The 23476-nt window shown below is 40.6% G+C and overlaps 2 protein-coding genes across 2 annotated transcripts; both read left to right on the forward strand.

Moving 5' to 3' along the window:
* Positions 1-4852: 4852 nt before the first annotated feature.
* LOC123101493 (wax ester synthase/diacylglycerol acyltransferase 7-like) lies at positions 4853-6670 on the forward strand. Its single transcript, XM_044522923.1, has 4 exons — positions 4853-5089; positions 5829-5882; positions 6086-6364; positions 6552-6670. The coding sequence occupies exons 1-4, from the start codon at positions 4853-4855 to the stop codon at positions 6636-6638; spliced, it is 657 nt and encodes a 218-aa protein (XP_044378858.1). The 3' UTR covers positions 6639-6670.
* A 452-nt stretch (positions 6671-7122) lies between these two features.
* Positions 7123-8511, forward strand: LOC123101494 (wax ester synthase/diacylglycerol acyltransferase 5-like). Its single transcript, XM_044522924.1, has 3 exons — positions 7123-7362; positions 7508-7645; positions 8344-8511. The coding sequence occupies exons 1-3, from the start codon at positions 7123-7125 to the stop codon at positions 8509-8511; spliced, it is 546 nt and encodes a 181-aa protein (XP_044378859.1).
* Positions 8512-23476: the final 14965 nt, after the last annotated feature.

Genomic DNA, 23476 nt, shown 5'->3' on the forward strand with positions numbered 1-23476 from the left:
ATATTTTATAGCCAACACATGGAAAATGATGGAGCCGTGGCAGAACTGGCAGAAGGATCGCACACTCGATATGTTCAAGATACCAGTGGACCAGAGTTATTGTGAATTGCTTCGTGATGTACTGGATGGTCAGTGCACTCGGACTGCCTTTGAGAAACTCGAAGGAGGTCACCCTGCTCTGAGCTTGCATGATGATGATGTTGTTTACATCATGGCCAAGGCTAAAGAGATGAACCGCAGGGCAGTTGTGTTTGCTGTGAACATGAGGAACAAGGTTATACAAGGATTGGCTAAATTTGATGGAAAAAGAACATATGGCTTCACTGAAACCTACCTTCAAAGTGGGATCTCCAGCTATCTGACCGCTGAGTTGTCTGCCAGGTTATTATCTGTAACTAGTGCATTTTAACTATTTTTCTTGCTGTACATACCAGTTTGATCTCAGAGAAGTAGTATGATAGCGGACACCCGCATCGTTAGATAGGCCTGACCAGGGGATGCTACTGAGTATGGATTTTGCGGACTTATTTTAGATTCACGTACAACATGATATTTCTCTTGTTAGAATGTCTCTAGATGAATTCAGTTCAAATATGTAGCTTAGACTGAGCAAATGAGGCAAGTTAACTAGTTAAGCTAATATCCATACTAATATATATATATATATATGATATATAACCAGGAACAGAGTCACAATATGCTATGAAATGAATTTGCACTCCAAAGTGCCATCAACTCTGTGTTTTGTATGGCACTAGAACTTCCATTCTAGTAAGATGTTCAGTATACGGAGATGTATAGGAGTTACGGGAATTCTGCATTCAGAAAGAGGGCTCGGTTGAGTGAACTTGTGTTCTATAACCAGAACTCATTGGAAGATGTGCTCTTGTTTTATGACTTGTTGTTTCTGCACCTGCAAAATTTATTCACTTAAACATGGCCCATTTTTTTGTCTCTGTTACAGAGGGAAAGCTAGAGATGGAATTCCACAAGGAGGCGATTGCATAGCTTTGGAGCCTATTGATAACATGTACAAAGGGAAGGCTGCTGAATCAAGCAAGGATCGAATCACACAAGCAGGTGACATATCCAAAAGTAATGCTGCTGAGTCAGGCTGGGTTCGAGTTTCAAGAGGACGCAAGCAGAAAGCTTGACAAACAGTAGCTTCACTCTTGCTATGTGACCATCAGAAAGCAATACTGTAGATACTCCGATTCAAAGTAACACTAACCTGTTGTTGTATTATGCATTGCAATGAAGATTCAAAGTAACACTAACCTATTGTTGTATTATGCATTGCAATGAAGTAAAACTGTAACATTATCATGTGGGACCTCAACTAATGGTCAGCTGTCAAGATTATTTTTCAAGATGTAGCTGTGAGCTCATAAATACTGCATTCGATAACTTGTTCTTCATAAGTACGGCGATTTTCCCCCTTTTCGAATGACATGATATTCAGTGGCTTAAATAGTTGAATCAAGTTGGCTTTTGCTTTAAATCATGTGGTGGAAAACATTGTCCATTTTCATTCTCTGTCAGATATAAGTAGTTTTGTTATGAAAGGATCAGATGTAAGTAGTTAAGTTATATGGTCGGACAGGGTCTGTTTATTTTTCTTCTTGAAAAACCTTTTCTGTACTACTGCTACAGAGTACACACATAGTTCGTTTGTCTTCAGATGTTATCTGCAGTTTAGACGGCCACCCGATGCAAAACTGCACTTCTCTTGCCCGTCTTGTTGCAGTACTTTCTCCCTTGTTTTTCTCTGCTGTCAAGTGTGTATTGTGTTCTATCCTGCTAGTGGCAGAGCAATTTTACGCAGAAACAAGTATATTTGCAAGCTAGGAATCTGGTGTTGTGTTTTGTTTTCGACCAACCTGTTTAGCCTTTTTAGTGGTGTTCCTAACCCGTAAGCTGTCGATGAACCAGTGGTGTTTTGTAGCCGGCTCAGATGTGAGCTTGGTGTCTAAGCTGCCCAAGCTGTTGAGCTTATACCTATCTGTTCTTTTCATTGGTTATTAGTATGACCTGTCAATTGGTACAACTGTACAAGTAAAACCGCAAAAAATTGTACTGACAGCATCCTATCTGCTGATGAAGCTTGCTGGCAATGTTTTGTCGCGGTCTCAAATGCAGTATCTGTTAATTGTGTTGATCTGTGTGTGCTTTCATTGGAATGTATGTATCAATTGATTTGAACATGTGATTATCGAGCAATAAACTGATCATGGTTTACCCCTCAATTTTTGTGTTGTCTACCAACAACGACCTTGTGTTTCCTTCCTGCAAATGTCTCTACCTTGACGACAATGACAAGATATCCACAGAAGAGGAACATGGATATTTTTATACTAGTAGCGAGTTTCCCTTTGTCGTGTCTCTATAAACTTTTGAATTCGAACCATATATAGCAAAAATAAGCTTTCCTTTGTTCATTTTTGTAGCCTTATCGAACTAGGAGTATTTGTCATAGTGATAGTGTTGCTTTAGGAAGGATGGGCGTGTGCTCGACTAGAAACTGATTATGTGATTGTTTAAAAAGATCACGGCTAGAAACTACTCTCTCCATCCCATAATATAAGATTGTTTTTTACACTAGTATATTATGAGACGGAGGGAATAGTTACTAGAAAACCATTGTGTTCGCAAAATTATCTACATTATGCATCCTTGTGAACAAAACACAAGCCGCAAGGCATGTGCTCGACTCTATCTGTATAGGTGCGAGCACTGTTAATAGGAAGGTGGAGAGGTTGATATGGGTTAAATGCCCGGGCAGCTACCGCTAACGGTCTAGTGTACCTGACCAAGAAAGGGTACCACACGTCCGTACCTCTCCCTTTCTGTCTCTTCCTAAATTGTACTAAGAAACTGCTCTGCACGTGACAGTCTACGGACGAAATATGAATGATGCATGCCTTAAACGGCGCTGATTTTCGAAATGATCTAATCTAATGGCTGATTTGATCCATCACTCACAAATCATTGTACTGGGAAGTTCGTTATGTGCTCCATTCAAACTTCGGCCCTCTTTACTTTTCCAACCACCATGATCAGAGCAGCTTAGCTAGCACACGAATGAACCTTACATATGAAAATACTTTACACATCAGTTGTATAAAATTTGATTAGCATTTTTCGTATCAAAAAATATAATTCGCCCGCACAAAACTTCTTACATGTATACACTCGAAAGAGTATGTTCTTATTGTAGTACATTTCTTCTGTTGCGTATGTGGAAAAGCAATGTTGCGTTTTGCGACAAAATAATGCTATTTTCTCACCACATATTCTAATCTTCTGGTAGGTGTTGTACCTCATCTTTCTATCAAATTCTTATTGTTCTATGATGGAACCAGACCTGTGCATGCTCAAACGGAATAGCTTTGTTTTTCTTGTGGGGAAAACAGAATAGCTTTGAAGTCGAACATCAACTAACCATGAATCATGTTAGTATGCACCATGGTAAATTGGTAAATGCGATTGACGAATTTACTCGTCCTTTATAAGGATAACTTGACGCAGTACGGCAAGCAGGCATCTTTGGCCTTGGAGCACTGAACGACCCGACCACCTACAATATACCATTTTGATTCTTGAGTTGTTGTGGTATCAAGTTCAGTAGTGGGGATATGTGTAGCAGTATCACCAAGGCCCTAGATTTCTCAGGTTTTAATTAAAAAGAATTGTGGTTTGGTTCTAAGTCTTATCTTTTCCCCGTGATTATTCACGGTCACTATCTTTTTTGTTCTCCAAATAATTTCATTGTCATTACTTCGCTTTTGAAGTTATGCATGCTTCACACCACACGACTTGATTAAATTCACACGATGGCAACTAAAGCCGAGAGTTGCGGATAGAGGACATAGAGCTACTCCGGTGGCATCGTGGGTCTAGGGTCCTGGAAACACATTGGCTTCTTCCGTTTTACACGTCGTCTTTCAAAGGCAACGGCATAACCAAGAAAGCAAAGGTTTTTCTTTGATTTTGTTAGTGCATTGTAATATTTATACTAGTTCGCATTTTGGGTTCATGGCTATGAACTTGTTTAGATGGCTATGTCATAGATACTGGTTTGTGAACATATGAATGGTTGTGAATGAATGGATGCGACATTACACATTTTGTCAATGTATATACTATTGGGAAGTATCAATGAAGTATATGTGATCTGTGCTTATGTTCGCTCTAGGGCGACAGGGGAGGACTAGGGTTCCTCTAGACCGCCGGCACCCCCTCCAGGCTCTCCACCTCATTACTGGTGGATGCCGGCCGGTTCGCGGTGGTGGCAAAGTGTCCTCTCCTGCCTCCTTCCTTCCTCTTCCCCTTACATCGTCTCCTTGCTTCACCCCCATCCTAATGAGGTGTCATGGCATGGATCTAACTCTAGTGGCGACCGTGGTGTTCCGCTTGGTCCATGGCGCCTTCACTCCTCCAGCGTTGTGTGCGCTTGGCAGCACGGCCATGGGCTCTGTTCCTGCTATATTCTGTGACTTGGGATGGGAGGGGCCGGCCCACCCAGGCACGGGTATATTGGCGCAATGCACCTCCATTTTTTGACCAGGGGGTTCGGGCCATGAATGGTGTCCTCGTGGTGGCCCCGATGCGTCGAGTTCTTGCTGGCCGACCCAGATCAGTGCCTTTCTGTCCCCGTCATCAGGTGGTCTCCGGTGTGAGGTGGCGGTGGTGGTGGCGAGCGGTGGCGACTCGCTGCGTATTTGCGACCCATCTCTCGATTGGAGGTAGATTAGGTTGGTTCTTCGGGCCTGGGGCTGGCGGTTGCTTTGCGGCGGGTGTCATCGTGTAGGTTTGTTGTTCTGTCCTGACCGTGTGGGCAGCGAGAAAATACATGCGGGAGGCATTCGTGGGTGGGAGTTGGCGTTACTTCTCCTTGCCTATTCTCGAGTGTTCGTCTTCATCTCTATCTGTCTACCTTTGTGTTGCTGGTGGGCTGTGGGAGGTAGGTGAGCGCTCACAAGAGAAACTTTGCCCAAGGGTGTCGGCGACGGTGACGGTGATGCTCTTCAGTGTCGTTCCCCTTCTTGGAGGCGTCACCTGGGATATTCTCCTCCTCCTTGGGCTCGAGGTGAAACCCTTGGTCCGACATGTTGGACTGGACGGTGGCGGCACTATGGCGTCGTTCCCTTCTTAGAGGCTCTGTCCTATGAGCTATGTTCCTACTTACCGGTGGTCGAGGTCTGGGTGTGGATTGTGCTTCTTCTCTTAGCGTTGATGGTTCTATGGTTGTGATGGTGATGCTTTCAAGTGAAGAGTTGTGTTCGAAGGCCTCACCTTGGGACCTCGTCATCCGTTTATGGCCAGGCACTTGGGTGCATGCCTTCACCGTTAGACGGTGCGGTGCCCTTCGATCCAGGGCGAGCAGCCAGGGGGCTTCTTTTGGCGATGGAGCTTGTTGGCATGGTGGTGCTTGTCTTCCAAGTGTTGGCAATGACATGGCCTCCTCTGCCGTCTAGTCTCCCCACAAGTTGATTATGTTCTCTACTCTGGTTACCTGATCGTGGATGAGGGCCCCAGGGACTCCAAGCAGTGCTCAATTCTTTCTTTCGTTGTGTGCTTGTTGTTTTCTGGGGCTTTGTTTGCTATCCTCGGCACCGTTGTCTTTGCATTTTCCTTGTTGTGTGATGCAGTGTCATGCTGTAATGCTCGGTTGCTGCTTTATCTATAAAACGGGGTTCAAGCCTTTTTCGATATTGCACACCACAAAATTGTAGTTGCATGGGTTCAACTAGGCAGAGCATCTTCAGTGAGGTACTGAATGCATGCTTCACTGTGCTCATCTGTTTGTGATGTGAAACACATCGCAGATGTTTATTCTTGAACAACAGTGTGCAATGTGGGACCACATCAGCAGCAAGCCGGTAGGGACGATTCCAGATCCCTTACGATGATGATCTTCAACTGTGTGTATAGTAGTGCCATTGATTGTCATACTTGCCGCTTTTATTAGCAAAAAACATTGTCATCCTATATATTACACCTAGCATGGAGTGTCGATCGATCGAGTAGCCAACGACCCTTGAAACTAAAGTAGCCATGGGTAGTCTTGGTAGCCCCTCGGTAGCCGGCGCGCACGGGCGCCATCTACGAGCCGCAACACCGGCAGCCGCTGCCCGCGGGAGCCCTGGCGGCATTCGTCGCATGCGTTTGGCCGTACCTCGTGCTTGCATGGAACACCTTGGTGGACGTCATCTTCTTTGCTGCGACGATTGTGTTTCTGAGAGACCCGAACACGCTCTTCAGACGCGCGGACAGTGAAATTACGTTGAACCCCCGCAGGCGCTTCGTGCACCGGAGCCTTAGCTTGGACGACGTCAAGTTCATCAAGAATGCCATGAACTGCGTAAGTATATACCACCTGACGTTTTTCGACACTGTGTATAGTGTTAAAAAAGTCATATATTATGGGACAGAGGGAGTATATGATAATATCACGTATAGCTATATATATCAGGAAGCTCATCTCTTTTGAGTCAGGTTAAACTAGTCGCTGAAGCGTCATTTTCTGTATTTTTATTTTCTTTCCACAGACTGTTAATGATGTGCTAGTCGGAGTCACTTCTGCTGCTCTATCACAATATTACTTTCGTAAGTCTGGTAAGAGATGTACATTCTGACAATTTGTTGTTTTTACTGTACATGTTTGTGCAACTTATCTTCAAATTATGTTAGGTTACCCTATACAAGGCCAACAGCTAGCCTACATGTAAGTTTGTTTATGGAAATATGCATGAAGTTTCAAATGCATGTCATTAGTTATTGATTTTTTTTCATTTATATATCTCTGTCACCAAAATATTACTCCTCCTTCCTTATCTAATTAGATGACGTTTCAGACATCGGGACAATCTCGAACATGCAAATTTGGTCATAAAATCCATACGATTATGTTAGTAAAAGAATATAAATCATGGTATCTATGAAAATATGACAAACTAATGATTTTACATATGTTCACATGATCAGGTGAAAAAACATTGTATATTACTAGTCACTCTTGGAGTAGCTAGTTTCGTTACTCATTTGCTGATGCATAATTAGTTTCCAAATGCAAGCTTGAGAATATATTATTAATTTGTAGTGCATCATAACTTTAATGTAATGTTTTCTTACAACTATGTGCAGACATATGTTAATATAATAGTATCGGGTAAAAGTAATGATGTGGCATGGGGAAATCAAATAGGCTACATCCTCCTTCCATTTCAATTAGCGGTACACGATGATCCACTTGCATATGTTCGGAAGGCAAAGAAGACCCTGGATAGAAAAAAGAGCTCACTTGAAGTTATCTTCACGTGTAAGATTAGCGAGCTTTTTGTGAAAATGTTTGGCCTGAAGGTATTTCTTTTTCCCGTTTGTACTGATATGTTTTCCTAATATCAAACTCAGACAATTAAGCAACTCATTGTCTAGCAAACTAACACTTCTTTTATTTAGTTATTATTCTCCATTTTATAATTGTTCAACTTGACAATCCAAGCAGGCAGGTGCTTTTATCATCGGTCTTATGCTCACAAATACAACTACTACGTTCTCGAACATGGTTGGACCAACAGAGCAAGTAGAGTTCTATGGACACCCATCTGTCTTCATTGCACCTACCATCTATGGTATTCCACAAGTAAGTCAGCCATGATCTTACATCGAAACCTTCAATCTTAAGCCACATTTGTACTTTTGTCAACCCAAATCATCCACCACATTGTCCACAATGCAAGGACATTGGTATTCGGCGCTTTCAAACATAAGTACTCTAGTACATATGAATTATGAAATAAGTCTGGGCAAGTTAATCCGGTTTACTAGAACAAAAAAAACAAGAATCAGAACTCAAAACATCAAAAACCACATATGCTTCCTTAGTTTATACTTCGTTGTACATTTATATCCAAAATGGTGGATGCACCTTGGAGGAACCACAATGTATACAATAAGAAGGAACAAATTTGAGTTAAAGAGTACTCAAAACAAGGTGTATGCTCTCACCCCTCTCGCCAATAGAGATATGAAATAACAAGTTTAAGTAGGAGTAACTATGTAGTTGCATTTCCACTCTTTCTTGAGATTGTGAACTTTAACCCAAAACGCAACAAATGGTTAGATGCAACTCTATATACATCTCTCCGAATAGTTCACCACTAAGGGCTCTGAGATGACTTGACCTTGGGTAGGCATATACACACAAAAATTTAAGCCCGGATCCTTGAAACAATAAGAGAAAAATTGATTGCAAAAATATAAAAGAGACTGGAAATAAACCTAGAATACTCTAATCATCTGCAGCCTGATTTTGTATTTAATTACCATTTCTTTTTGCAGGCTTTAATTGTACACTATCAGAGTTACAATGGCACTATTAAGGTAATTCTGTCAGTCGATGAGGAAATAATTCCAAATTATACTCAACTTCTGGATGACTTTGTCGAGTCTTTCAGGCACATTAAGGATGCGGCTTCAAGGCTTTCAAAACATGTCAAGAAGGGATAATCAACATACAAATGCATTAGCGTGCTTTCTGAAACTGCATAATGCAAGCAGTATACTCCCACATGTTTATGTGTGTCTCATGACTCTCGCGACGATAGTAATTAAAATCAGAAACTCTACAACCAGGGATGGAAGTCAAATCTGTTAAGTTCACTATTATTGTTGCATAATGATGTATTGCATTTGTATGAAGCACAATAATTATACCATAACTGTGTACAATGCACACTATTAGAAATTTGTTGATGAATGGAGGTCCTGAACCATCACATATCACTCGAAAAAACTGGCACACAAGTGTATTGTGATGGTTGTTGGGACTCGTTATGTATTCACTGTCATATTTTGAAAGCCGTGATGCACCTCAAACCATCACATGTTTTGGTTGTTGACCATCAAAGATCTTCCCTAAGCCCATTTAGCCCTGACAAGGTCCTAGGACTATGTGCTGACATAAACCATCACTGATTTACGATGAGGTGGGCTCCATTGTGGCATTCAACGTGGCATCCCATCAGTACGGTCCATTTTTTAACCAAAATATTTGGGTCCATCCAATGCATTATTTATGGGGCCATGGGCGAATTTATTTCTATATTATTTTCTATCCAAATATTTTTATTCTATCTACCTAGCTCTTTATTTACTAATCTATTGTATTGGTAATTACTATGGGCCTTGGTTTGCTCTACCCCATCTATATTTTAGCCCATATTGTCCATTATTTCATTCACTAAGTAAAACAAATCATTAGTGTAACCATATAAAAAATACAACACACAACATAGAAGTTTTCCTCCACAAAATGAGAAGATACAACACTAATACATCACATAACAAGCTTACAAATCAACACATCACACATATAACATTTACATCATAAAAACATAAATAAGATTAGTCAAGGAAAGGTTCATATACAGTGGCCCACTCTCCCGCAAACCTGTGTAATCCCCTACTTAAACATGATGTTTGATGCTATAAATTATTGTCCAATGATTTATTTCATCGCTATTATATCCGAGTAGATTATTTTTGTCCTATGGATTAATTAGTGAATTACTATGATTGATTTGAGTTGCATGTGGTTATGTTGCTATCCTTTGGTGCCCATCATATGAGCGGCATGTGGATCAAACCTTAGGGTTGGTAGTATGTTAATAGGACTATGCATAGGGCGATCAAAGTGTCAGATATTGCCGAGGTTGAGTGTAGAAATTGATGCATAATCATATGGAATTGAAGGGGGCCAGTATATGTTAATGCATGGTTGGGTTTACCTTAAGGAACAATGTTAGTATTTATGGATGCTTGCTAATGTTTCAATCATAGGTACATATGATTCAAAGTATGAATACTACATTAGCAGAGGCCTCTCCCACCAATAAACTGCAATGATGATAATCTGTTTAGTAACTTAGCTAATTGCCTAGGGATAATTCCGCACATCCTACTACCACTTTTTCCCACTCGTTATCTTTAATTTATTATACTTTTACTCAAACAACACCTAACTTTTATATACAAGTTATTTATTACCTTGCAAAACTTCTTTTCATTCTCGCAAAGTACTTATAGTTTTATTTCATAGGAAAAGCAAATGTTCGATGTATGTTAGGTTGTATCAGTGGAAGATAGGACCTAAGAGAATATTTATCTTACCTTTAGCTCCTTGTGGGTTTGACACTTCATATTTACCACCTCCATGAAGGAAATATGCCCTAGAGGCAATAATAAAGTTGTTATTTTATATTTCCTTATTCATGATAAAGGTTTATTATTCATGCTAGAATTGTATTGATCGGAAACCTTGATACATGTGTGAATACATAAACAAACACCGTGTCCCTAGTGTGCCTCTACTAGACTAACTCGTTGATCAAAGATGGTTAAGGTTTCTTGACCATGGACATCAGTTGTCATTTGATAACGGGATCACATCATCAGGATAATGATGTGATGGACAAGACCCATCCGTTAGCTTAGAATTATGATTATTCACTTTTATTGCTATTGCTTTCTTCATGTCAAATAAATATTCCTTAGACTATGAGATTATGCAACTCCCGGATACCGGAGGAATGCCTTGTGTGCTATCAAACGTCACAATGTAACTGGGTGATTATAAAGATGCTCTACGGATATCTCTGAAGGTGTTTTTTGAGTTGGCATAGATCAAGATTATGATTTGTCACTCCGAGTATCGGAGAGGTGTCTCTGGGCCCTCTCGGTAATACACATCATAAGCTTGCAAGCAAACGACTAAGGAGTTGGTCACAAGGTGATGTATTACGAAACGAGTAAAGAGACTTGCCGGTAATGAGATTGAACTAGGTATGAAGATACTGATGATCGAATCTCGGGCAAGTAATATATCGATAGACAAATGGAATAATGTATGTTGTCATAACGGTTCGACCGATAAAGATCTTCATAGAATATGTAGGAGCCAATATGAGCATCCATGTTCCGCAATTGGTTATTGGCCGGGCAGGTGTATCGGTCATGTTTACATAGTTCTCGAACCCGTAGGGTCCGCACGCTTAACGTTTGATGACGATATAGTATTATATGAGTTATGTGATTTGGTGACTGAATGTTGTTCGGAGTTCCGTATGATATCATAGACATGACGAGGAGTCTCGAAATGGTCGAGAGGTAAACATTGATATATAGGATGATGATATTCGGACACCAAAAGTGTTCCGGAGGGTACCGGGTACATATCAGGTCACCGGAAGGGGTTCCGGGCACCCCCGGCAAAAGATATGGGCCTTATGGGCCAAGAGGGGAAACGCACCAGCCACCAGGGGCTGGTGCGCCCCCCATATTGGCCTAACCAAAGGGAGAAGGAAAGAGGGGAAGAGAAATGGAAGGGGGGATTCGGCCTCCCCCCTCCTCTTTCCTTCCCCCTCCGGCAAATATGGCAGGGGGGCGCCAGCCATGGGAAGACCCCAAGTAGGATTCGGCCTACATGGGCGCCTTCTGGCTGCCTCCTCTCTCCCTCCCACCTATATATATGTGAGGAGGGGGCTCCCTAACACACACCAGACAATTGCCTAGCCGTGTGCGGCGCCCCCTCCACCATTTACACCCCCGATCATATTTTCATAGTGCTTAGGTGAAGCCCTGCGGACATCACTTCATCATCACCATCACCATGCCATCGTGTTGATGGAACTCATCTACTACCTTGAAGTCTTGGTGTATCAAGAAGACGAGGGACGCCACCGAGCTGAACGTGTGCAGAACGCGGAGGTGCCGTGCGTTCGGTACTTGATCAGTTGAAGCGCGAAGAAGTTCGATTACATCAGCCGTGTTGTGAAACGCTTCCGCTTATGGTCTACGAGGGTACATAGACACACTCTCCCCCTAATTGCTATGCATCTCCATGGATAGATCATTGCGTGTGTGTAGAATATATTTTTTTCCATGCAACGATTCCCAACAGTGGCATCATGAGCAAGGTCTATGCATAGATGATATGCACGAGTAGAACACAAAGAGTTGTGGGCGGTGATAGTCACACTGCTTACCACCAACGTCTTATTTTGATTCGGCAGTATTGTGGGATGAAGCATCCCGGACCAACCTTACATGCCCACGCACATGAGACCGGTTCCACCGACAGACATGCGGCTAGTTTTGCATAAAGGTGGCTGGCGGGCATCTGTTTCTCCTACTTTTGTTGAATCTAATTTGACTGTGGCCGGTCCTTGAAGAAGGTTAAAACATCAAACTTGACGAAACACCATTGTGGTTTTATGCGTAGGTAAGAACGGTTCTTGCTAGAAGCCCGTAGCAGCCACGTAAAACTTGCAACAACAAAGTAGAGGACGTCTAACTTGTTTTTGAAGGGCATGTTGTGATGTGATATGGTCAATACATGATGAGATAAACATTATTGAATGATATGATCATGTTTTGTAAGATATCTGATAACCGGCAGGAGCCTTATGGTTGTCACTTTATTGTATGAAATGCAAGCGCCATGTAATTGATTTATCACATGCGGCTACTTTATCACTATGCGTTAGCAATAGCCGTAGAAGCAATAGTTGGCGAGACGACCACGACGCTACGATGGAGATCAAGGTGTCGAGCCGGTGACGATGGAGATCATGATGATGCTTTGGAGATGAAGATCAAAAGCACAAGATGATGATAGCCATATCATGTCACATATTTTGATTGCATGTGATGTTTATCTTTTTATGCATCCTATTTTGCTTAGTACGGCGGTAGCATTATAAGATGACCCCTTCACTAAATTTTAAGGTAAAAGTGTTCTCCCTTAGTATGCACCGTTGCTATAGTTCGTCGTGTTGGGACACCACATGATGATCTGGTATGATAGACTCTACGTTCACATACAACGGGTGCAAGACAATTTTGCACATGCGGAATACTTGGGTTAAACTTGACGAGCCTAGCATGTACAGACATGGCCTTGGAACACTGGAGACCGAAAGGTCGAACGTGAATCATATAGTAGATATGATCAACATAGAGATGTTTGATACGTCTCCAATGTATCTATAATTTTTTTATTGTTCCATACTGTTTTATTATCAATCTTGGATGTTTTATAATCATTTTATATCATTTTTTGGTACTAACCTATTGACATAGTGCCAAGTGCCAGTTGCTGTTTTTTCCATGTTTTTTACATCACAGAAAATCAATATCAAACGGAATCCAAATGCCATGAAACTTTAAGGAGATTTTTTATGGGCCAGAAGGAACACAATGGGCCCTGGCTACGCCTAGGGGGTGCCCCGAGGGAGGCACAACCCACCAGGGCACGCCCTGGTGGGTTGTGCCCACCTCTGGTGCCCCCCCCCCCGACCGTCTCCTTGCTCTATAAATACCCCAATATTCCCAAAACCCTAGAGCAGTCGACGAAATATTCATCCAGCCGCCGCAGAATCTAGAACCACCAGAGCCAATCTAGACACCATCTCGGATGGGGTTCACCACCTACATTGGTGCCTCTCCGATGATGCGTGAGTAGTTCTTTGTAGACCTTCGGGTCCGTATTTAGTAGCTAGATGGCTTCATCTCTCTCTCTCTCTCTTGATTCTCAATACAATGGTCTCTTGGAGATCCATATGATGTAAATCTTTCGCGGTGTGTTTGTTGGGATCGATGAACTTTGAGTTTATGATCAGATCTATGTTTTTATACCCATGAGAGTATTTGAGTTTCTTTGATCTCTTTTATGCATGATCTCTTATAGCCTCATATTTATTCTCCGATATTTGGGTTTTGTTTGGCCAACTTGATCTATTTATCTTGCAATGGGAAGAGGTGCTTTGTAGTGGGTTCGATCTTACGGTGCTTGATCCCAATGACAGAAAGGGAACTGACACGTATGTATCACTGCCACTAAGGATAAAACAATGGGGTCTATCTCTACATAGATAGATCTTGTCTACATCATGTCATTGTTCTTATTGCATTACTTCGTTTCTCCATGAACTTAATACACTAGATGCATGCTCGATAGCGGTCGATGTGTGGAGTAATAGTAGTAGATGTAGGCAGGAGTCAGTCTACTAATCTTGGACGTGATGCCTATATAATGATCATTGCCTGGATATCGCCATGAGTATTTGAACTTCTAGCAATTTCCCAACAGTAGTTTGTTCACACACCGCTTTGCTATTTTTCTCGAGAGAAGCCACTAGCGAAACCTACGGCCCCCGGGTCTCTTTCTCATGTTATTTTCCTTTGCGATCTACTTTTATTTGTATTTATTTTCAGATCTATTAATACAAAAATCCAAAAGTACTTTGCTGCACTTTATTTTATTTGCGATCTATTTATCCAAGTACAACCTTTTTCCCGTCATGCACCAATTTCTGGCACCGTATCCGAAAGGGATTGACAACCCCTTTAACACGTGGGTTGCGAGGAATTGTTACCTGTGTGCAGGGGCTGTTTATGTTGTGTTGCTTGGTTCTCCTACTGGTTCGATAACCTTGGTTTCATATCTGAGAGAAATACCTACCGCCGTTGTGCTGCATCATCCCTTCCTCTTTGGGGAAATACCGACGTAGCTTCAAGCGACATCAAAAGAAATTTCTGGCGCCGTTGCTGAGGAGGATCTTCAACATATACCAGGTTCCTAATAACAAATCTCATCTCCTTGAAATTTACATTATTTGCCATTTGACTCTCGCTTTCCTCTCCCCCACTTCACAAAAATTTGTCGTTTTATTCGCCTCTCTTTTCTGTTTGTCGTTTTCTTGCCGTATCTATTCGTGTTTTTGCTTTCTAGTCATTATGGCTAGCGTGCCTACTCCTCCTTTGTCACCAGATTTTGAAGTGCTTTACTTCAATCAAAGACAAGGAGAAAATTTGAAAGATGCTTGGTATAGGCTTATGGAATCATATCGTATTTCCAATTTAAAGGGGGGATGCTAAGGGTTTTGCTTCGTAATTTTTACATAGGATTGGCTTTGCATCATAGAAAACTCCTAGACTTTGCCGCTAAAGGGAATTTTATTGAGCTTGATGCCAATGCTGCCTATGAAATATTAGAAGAAATTTTGGGGATTCCACCTCAAAAGAAGGTGTTTACTTTCACCCCAGAGGGAGTTCAAATGCTGGACAAACTTGGTGATTTTCATAAACACATGGTTGAATTGCAAAAATATAACAAACCCCTGAAACATCTCAATGGTAGTATCAATCGCATGAATACCTTGATTACTCTTTGCAACAAGCAATTGGATATTTTAGATCTAAAGATGGTTTCTTTTCTGGAAAATTTAGGGAAGCGTAAAGAGCCTCCCGGGTTTGAGAAAACCCTTACTAAAGTTGCCAAACCTTCGGAAAACAAAACTTAGATCCTAGCTTTATGCCTAGCTAAGGGCGTAAAACTATAGCGCTTGTTGGGAGGCAACCCAATGAATAAAATTTATTTTTGTTTTTGCTTCCTGTTTTTGAGTGTTAGCACAATTATGCTATTGTTATTATTGTGTTTTTATGTTTTAAATAGTGTTCTTGCCAAGTAAAGCCTTCAGGATCTTCTTGGGTGATAGTTGTTTGATCTTGCTGAAAAAACAGAAACTTTTACGCTCACGAAAATAATTTTAGTTTTTTACAAGAGAGCGATAAAATACGCATTCCACTTGCATTAGATCAATATACAAATTTCTCAGGTCTTTCTAATTTTTCAGAATTTTTGGAGTTACAGAAGTATTCGAAATAGTTAGATTGCTACAGATTATTCTGTTTTGACAGATTCTGTTTTCTTTGTGTTGTGTGCTTATTTTGATGGCTCTATGGTTTTATTTGATGAGTTTTTGCCATAGAAAAGTTGGAATACAGTAGATATAATACAAGAAAAAATATGAATTGGTTTGATACAGCACTTATAGCAGTGATTTATTATTCTTATACTAACGGATCTCACGAAGGTTTTATTGAGTTTTGTGTGATTGAAGTTTTCAAGTTTTGGGTTTATCTTATGATGGATGAAGGAATAAAGGATAGAAGAGCCTAAGCTTGGGGATGCCCCGGCATTCCAAGCTATCTTACAAAAATGAGCAACCAACTAAGCTTGGGGATGCCCCCGAGTGGCATCCCCTCTTTCTTCTAACGACCATCGGTATTTTACTCGAAACTATGTTTTTTTCGTCACATACTATGTGTTTTGCTTGGAGCGTCTTGTATGATATGAGTCTTTGCTTGTTTTATTTTGTGTTCTAAGTCTTGATCCCTTGCTGGACACACCTATTTGAGAGAGCCAAAATTATGCCATGACTTGTTAGAATTGCTCTCTTTGCTTCACTTAAATTTTTTATGAGCCATGGACTTGCTCTAGTGCTTCACTTATATCTTTTTGAGCACGGTGTGCTTTAGTATTTTTTTGAAGAAATTCTCTCTTGCTTTACTTATATTTATTTGAGAGTTAATAAAATTTTCAAGAAGTTCACTCTTGCTTCACTTAAACTAATTTGAGAGAAAGAATTATTATGCTCCTGATCTTCACTTATATTTGTTTGAGCTTGTCAAAAGCAACACATGAAAATTAGTCCCAAAGTGATAGATATCCAAGAAGGATATAATAAAAACTTTCATGAAGATCATTGGACAAAATAAACTTGATTCTTAGTAATAGTTTTGAGATACGATGATGTGATATGTGAGTTATGTTGATGAGTAATTATGATTTAGTAAGAATATTGGTGTTAAAGTTTGTGATTCCCTATGCAAGCACGAAAGTCAATAGTTATGCAATGAAATTATATCCTACTTATGGTGCATTGTTCGGTGTTAGTTATGCTTAATGCTCGCTTATGAGATTATTCATTTCTTGGTTGGTCGCTTCCCAATCTTTTGCTAGCCTTCATTTTGCACTAAGTATGATCACTACTTGTGCATCCAAAAACCTTTAACCCAGTTTTGCCACATGAGTCCAGTATATCTACCTATATGCATTATTCTTTTGCCGTTCTAAGCAAATTTGCATGTGCCATCTCTAATTTTCAAAAATAAACTTCTCTTTTGTTTGTTTGTTTCGCTCGCGGAGCGGTAAGGGGTGGCTAATATTTTCCATGCTAGATGTGTTATTCTCAAGATGAGTGTTTATTCACTTGTCATTGCACGAGAGTAAGGCAAATGTATTAGGGATGCCCATTCCCGAAATGCAAAAAAATGAATTTACTTTATGTTGTCAAATAATAAATTCCTTGGAAAGTGTTGGTATGGAGGGCACCCGTGGATACGGTTAGCCATGGAAAGTGAAAGTATGGTGGAAGAAGGAATAAACTTTATTTTCTGCTTGGGAACCGCCTATGATATATCTATGCATGGAGAGTACTGGGAACTCTAAGTAGTTTTCGTTAGTGGGATGGATACACCTCCCAAAATGTTTTTATCTCTAAGTTTTTCGCTTTGAGCTCTAGCACCTCTACAAATCACTAATTCTCTCTGCGACGGGTCTTTCTTTTACTTTATGCAATTTTTATTTCTATATTTGAGTCTCCATATTCTCTTACAAAAGCACCAACTAGGAGGAAATATGATCGTACTTGAGTATTGGATGTAGCTAATATGCGAGTGTGTTTCATGAATGGATCAATGGTTGAGCATGATGGGCTAGGGATAGCTTATTTTAGCGTTGATATTTTGAAAGACATGGTTGCTTGTTCATATGATTGAGTATTTAAATTATCATGTCAAAACTAGACTATTGCTTTGAACAATATAAAAGTCCAAATGTCCATGCTATAAAGAAAGAAATATGATATGACATGTTAGGCCGCATTTCACATCAAAAATTCTATTTTATCACTTCCCTACTCGAGGACGAGTAGTAGTTAAGCTTGGGGATGCTGATACGTCTCCAACGTATCTATAATCTTTAATTGTTCCATGCTGTTATATTATCAATCTTGGATGTTTTATAATCATTTAATAGTCATTTTATATCATTTTTTGGTACTAACCTATTGACATAGTGCCAAGTGCGAGTTACTGTTTTTCCATGTTTTTACATTGCAGAAAATCAATATCAAACGAAGTCCAAATGCAACGAAATTTTACGGAGAATTTTTATGGGACAGAAGGAAGACAACGGACCCTGGCTGCGCCTAGGGGGTGCCCCGAGGGAGGCACAACCCACCAGGGCGCGCCAGGAGGCCCAGGCGTGCCCTGGTGGGTTGTGCCCACCTCGGGTGCCCCCCGGACCGCCTCTTTGCTCTATAAATACCCCAATATTCCCAAAACCCTAGGGGAGTCGACGAAATATTCATCCAGCCGCCGCAGAGTCCAGAACCACCAGATCCAATCTAGACACCATCTCGGATGGGGTTCACCACCTCCATTGGTACCTCTCTGATGATGCATGAGTAGTTCTTTGTAGACCTTCAGGTCCGTAGTTAGTAGCTAGATGGCTTCATCTCTCTCTCTTGATTCTCAATACAATGGTCCCTTGGAGATCCATATGATGTAACTCTTTTGCGGTGTGTTTGTTGGGATCGATGAACTTTGAGTTTATGATCAGATCTATGTTTTTATATCCATGAAAGTATTTGAGTTTCTTTGATCTCTTTTATGCATGATCTCTTATAGCCTCGTATTTCTTCTCTGATATTTGGATTTTGTTTGGCCAACTCGATCTATTTATCTTGCAATGGGAAGAGGTGCTTTGTAGTGGGTTTGATCTTACGGTGCTTGATCCCAGTGACAGAAAGGGAACCGACACGTATGTATCATTGCTACTAAGGATAAAATGGGGTCTATCTCTACATAGATAGATCTTGTCTACATCATGTCATCATTCTTATTGCATTACTCCATTTCTCCATGAACTTAATACACTAGATGCATGCTGGATAGCGGTCGATGTGTGGAGTAATAGTAGTAGATGTAGGCAGGAGTCGGTCTACTAATCTTGGACGTGATGCCTATATAATGATCATTTCCTTGATATCTTCATGAGTATTTGAAGTTCTATCAATTTCCCAACAGTAATTTGTTCACCCACCGATTTGCTATTTTTCTCGAGAAGCCACTAGTGAAACCTACGGCCCCCGAGTCTCTTTCTCATATTATTTGCCTTTGCGATCTACTTTTATCCATCACTATAAAACCAAAGATATTAAGTTTCCAGGTGTGGTTGAATTGACAACTCAGCTGCTAATACTTGAGAATATTCTTTGGTTCCCCTTGTGTCGAATCAATAAACTTGGGTTGAATACTCTACCCTCAAAAATTGTTGCGATCCCCTATACTTGTGGGTTATCAAGACTATTTTCAGGCGTCGTTGCCGGGGAGAATAGCTCTATTCTTTGAGTCACTTGGGATTTATATCTGCTGGTCACTATGAAGAGCTTGAAAGATCAAAGAACCAAGATTTTTCCCTCAACTACGAGGGGAGGTAAGGAACTGCCATCTAGCTCTGCATTTGATTCACCTTTTGTTTTGAGTAAACTTGCGACACCTACACCTGCTATTCATTCTGATATGTCGCACGTTATTGATGATGCCACTTATGCTTTGCATGATACTTATGATGAAACTACTTCTATGCTTGATAATACTGTGCCACTAGGTAAATTTCTCGATGAACAACTTGCTAGGGTTAGAGAGGATGAAATTATTGAAACTGATAATATTGATGAAAGTGATGATGACGATTCTCCCCCTAGATATGAATTGCCTGTTGTGCCTGAGGGTTATGTTATGGATGAAGAAACTGATAGAGACTTTCTTGCTTGCCATGATAGATCTGATCTTAAGAAATTATTAGCTAAGCTTAAAGAAAAGTCTTTGAATGCTAGAATGAAATATGACCCTGCTTTTGCTACTTCACCTATCTTTATTACTGATAAGGATTATGATTTCTCTGTCGATCCTGAGTTAATTACTTTGGTTGAATCTGATCCTTTTTATGGCTATGAATCTGAAACTGTTGTGGCACATCTTACTAAATTAAATGATATAGCCACCCTGTTCACTAATGATGAGAAAACTCACTATTATTATATCCTTAAGCTATTTCTGTTCTCATTAAAGGGTGATGCTAAAACATGGTTTAATTCTCTTGATCCTGGTTGTGTGCGTAGTCCCCAAGATATGATTTATTACTTCTCTGCTAAATATTTCCCTGCTCATAAGAAACAAGCTGCCTTAAGGGAAATATATAATTTTGTGCAAATTGAAGAAGAGAGTCTCCCACAAGCTTGGGGGAGGCTTCTCCAATTACTTAATGCTTTGCCTGATCATCCTCTCAAGAAAAATGAAATACTTGATACCTTTTATAATGGACCAACCGATGCTTCCAGAGACTACCTGGATAGTTGTGCTGATTGTGTTTTCAGGGAAAGAACTGTTGATCAAGCTGAATTACTATTGAATAATATGTTGACTAATGAAAATAATTGGACACTTCCTGAACCAACTCCTAAACCAACTCCGAAGAAAAGGGGTATTCTATTTCTCAGTCCTGAAGATATGCAAGAGGCAAAGAAATCTATGAAAGAAAAAGATATTAAAGCTGAAGATGTTAAGAATTTACCACCTATTGAAGAAATACATGGTATTGATAACCCGATGCAGGTAGTAAAGGTAAATTCTCTCTATAGATTTGATGAAGGTGATATTCCTCGTTATAAGTCTGCTAGCCAATGCTTAGATGAGTTTGATAATTTTATTGTTAAACAAGAAAACTTCAATGCTTATGTTGGTAGACAATTGAAACGCAATGCTGATATGCTTGAACACTTGAGTGATTATATGTCTAGAGTTAAAGGTGAACTTAAACTTATTAGTAAACATGCTTCTATGGTTACCACACAAGTAGAACAAGTACTTAAGGCTCAAAATGACTTGCTCAATGAATTAAATAATAAGAAAAATGATAATGCTGTTAGAGTTATGACTAGAGGTGGTAAAATGACTCGGGAACCTTTGTATCCTGAGGGCCACCCTAAGAGAATTGAGCAAGATTCTCAGAGAACTAATGTTGATGCACCTAGTCCTTCTAAGAGGAAGAAAAAGAAAAATGATATAACTTTGCATGCTTCTAGTGAACCTATTATTGACACACCTGAGAATCCCAATGATATTTCTATTTCTGATCCTGAAACACAATCTGGTAATGAACATGAACCTAGTGATAAGGTTAATGATGGTGTTCATGTTGATGCTCAACCTAGCAATAACAATGATGTAGAGATTGAACCTCCTGTTGATCTTGATAACCCACAATCAAAGAATCAACGTTATGATAAGAGAGACTTTGTTGCTAGGAAGCACGGTAAAGAAAGAGAACCATGGGTTCAGAAACCCATGCCCTTTCCTCCTAAACCATCCAAGAAAAAGGATGATGAGGATTTTGAGCGCTTTGCCAAAATGATTAGACCTATCTTTTTGCGTATGCATTTGACTAATATGTTTAAAATGAATCCTTATGCTAAGTACATGAAATATATTGTTACTAATAAAAGAAAGATACTGGAAGCTAAAATTTCCACCATGCTTGCTAATTACACTTTTAAGGGTGGAATACCAAAGAAACTTGGAGATCCAGGAGTACCAACTATACCATGCTCCATTAAAAGAAACTATGTTAAAATTGCTTTATGTGATCTTGGAGCCGGTGTTAGTGTTATGCCTCTCTCTTTATATCGTAGACTTGATTTGAATAAGTTGACACCTACTGAAATATCTTTGCAAATGGCTGAATAAATCAACTGCTATACCTGTCGGTATTTGTGAGGATGTGCCTATTGTGGTTGCAAACGTTACTATTTTAACGGACTTCGTTATTCTTGATATTCCCGAGGACGATAGTATGTCGATTATCCTTGGAATACCCTTCTTGAATACTGCAGGGGCTGTTATTGATTGCAATGAAGGCAATGTCACTTTTCATGTTAATGGTAATGAGCATATGATGTCTACTACACAACCTTCTTGTTGTAGACGTTGTTGGGCCTCCAAGTGCAGAGGTTTGTAGGACAGTAGCAAATTTCCCTCAAGTGGATGACCTAAGGTTTATCAGTCCTCAGGAGGCGTAGGATGAAGATGGTCTCTCTCAAGCAAGCCTGCAACCAAATAATAAAGAGTCTCTTGTGTCCCCAACACACCTAATACAATGGTAAATTGTATAGGTGCACTAGTTCGGAGAAGAGATGGTGATACAAGTGCAACATGGATAGTAGATAATGGTTTTTGTAATATGAAAATATAAAAACAGCAAGGTAACTAATGATAAAAGTGAGCACAAACGGTATTGCAATGCTAGGAAACAAGGCCCAGGGTTCATACTTTCACTAGTGCAAGTTCTTCAGCAATAATAACATAATTGGATCACATAACTATCCCTCAACATGCAACAAAGAGTCACTCCAAAGTCACTAATAGCGGAGAACGAACGAAGAGATTATGGTAGGGTATGAAACCACCTCAAAGTTATTCTTTCCAATCAATCTGTTGGGCTATTCCTATAAGTGTCACAAACAGCCCTAGAGTTCGTACTAGAATAACACCTTAAGACACAAATCAACCAAAACCCTAATGTCACCTAGATACTCCAATGTCACCTCAAGTATCCGTGGGTATGATTATATGATATGCATCACACAATCTCAGATTCATCTATTCAACCAACACATAGAACCTCAAAGAGTGCCCCAAAGTTTCTACCGGAGAGTCAAGACGAAAACGTGTGCCAACCCCTATGCATAGGTTCATGGGCGGAACCCGCAAGTTGATCACCAAAACATACATCAAGTGAATCAATAGAATAACCCATTGTCACCACGGTTATCCCACGCAAGACATACATCAAGTGTTCTCAAATCCTTAAAGACTCAATCTGATAAGATAACTTCAAAGGGAAAACTCAATCCATTACAAGAGAGTAGAGGGGGAGAAACATCATAAGATCCAACTATAATAGCAAAGCTCGCGATACATCAAGACCGTACCACCTCAAGAACACGAGAGAGAGAAATCAAACACATAGCTACTGGTACATACCCTCAGCCCCGAGGGAGAACTACTCCCTCCTCGTCATGGAGAGCACCGGGATGATGAAGATGGCCACCGGAGAGGGATTGCCCCCTCCGGCAAGGTGCCGGAATGGGTCTAGATTGGTTTTTGATGGCTACGGAGGCTTCTGGCGGCGGAGCTCCCGATCTATTGTGTTCCCCAAAGTTTTTAGGGTATATGGGTATATATGGGAGGAAGAAGTACGTCGGTGGACCTCTGGGCTGTCCACGAGGCAGGGGGGTGCGCCCAGGGGGGTGGGCGCGCCCCCCACCTTCGTGGGCAGCCCGGGACTCTCCTGGTCCAACTCCGATACTCCGTGGGCTTCTTCTGGTCCAAAAATAAGTTCCGTGAAGTTTCAGGTCAATTGGACTCCGTTTGATTTTCCTTTTCTGCGATACTCTAAAACAAGGAAAAAACAGAAACTGGCACTGGGCTCTGGGTTAATAGGTTA

The sequence above is a fragment of the Triticum aestivum genome, chromosome 5A, assembly GCF_018294505.1.
Source record: "Triticum aestivum cultivar Chinese Spring chromosome 5A, IWGSC CS RefSeq v2.1, whole genome shotgun sequence".
NCBI classification, from domain to species: Eukaryota; Viridiplantae; Streptophyta; class Magnoliopsida; order Poales; family Poaceae; genus Triticum; species Triticum aestivum.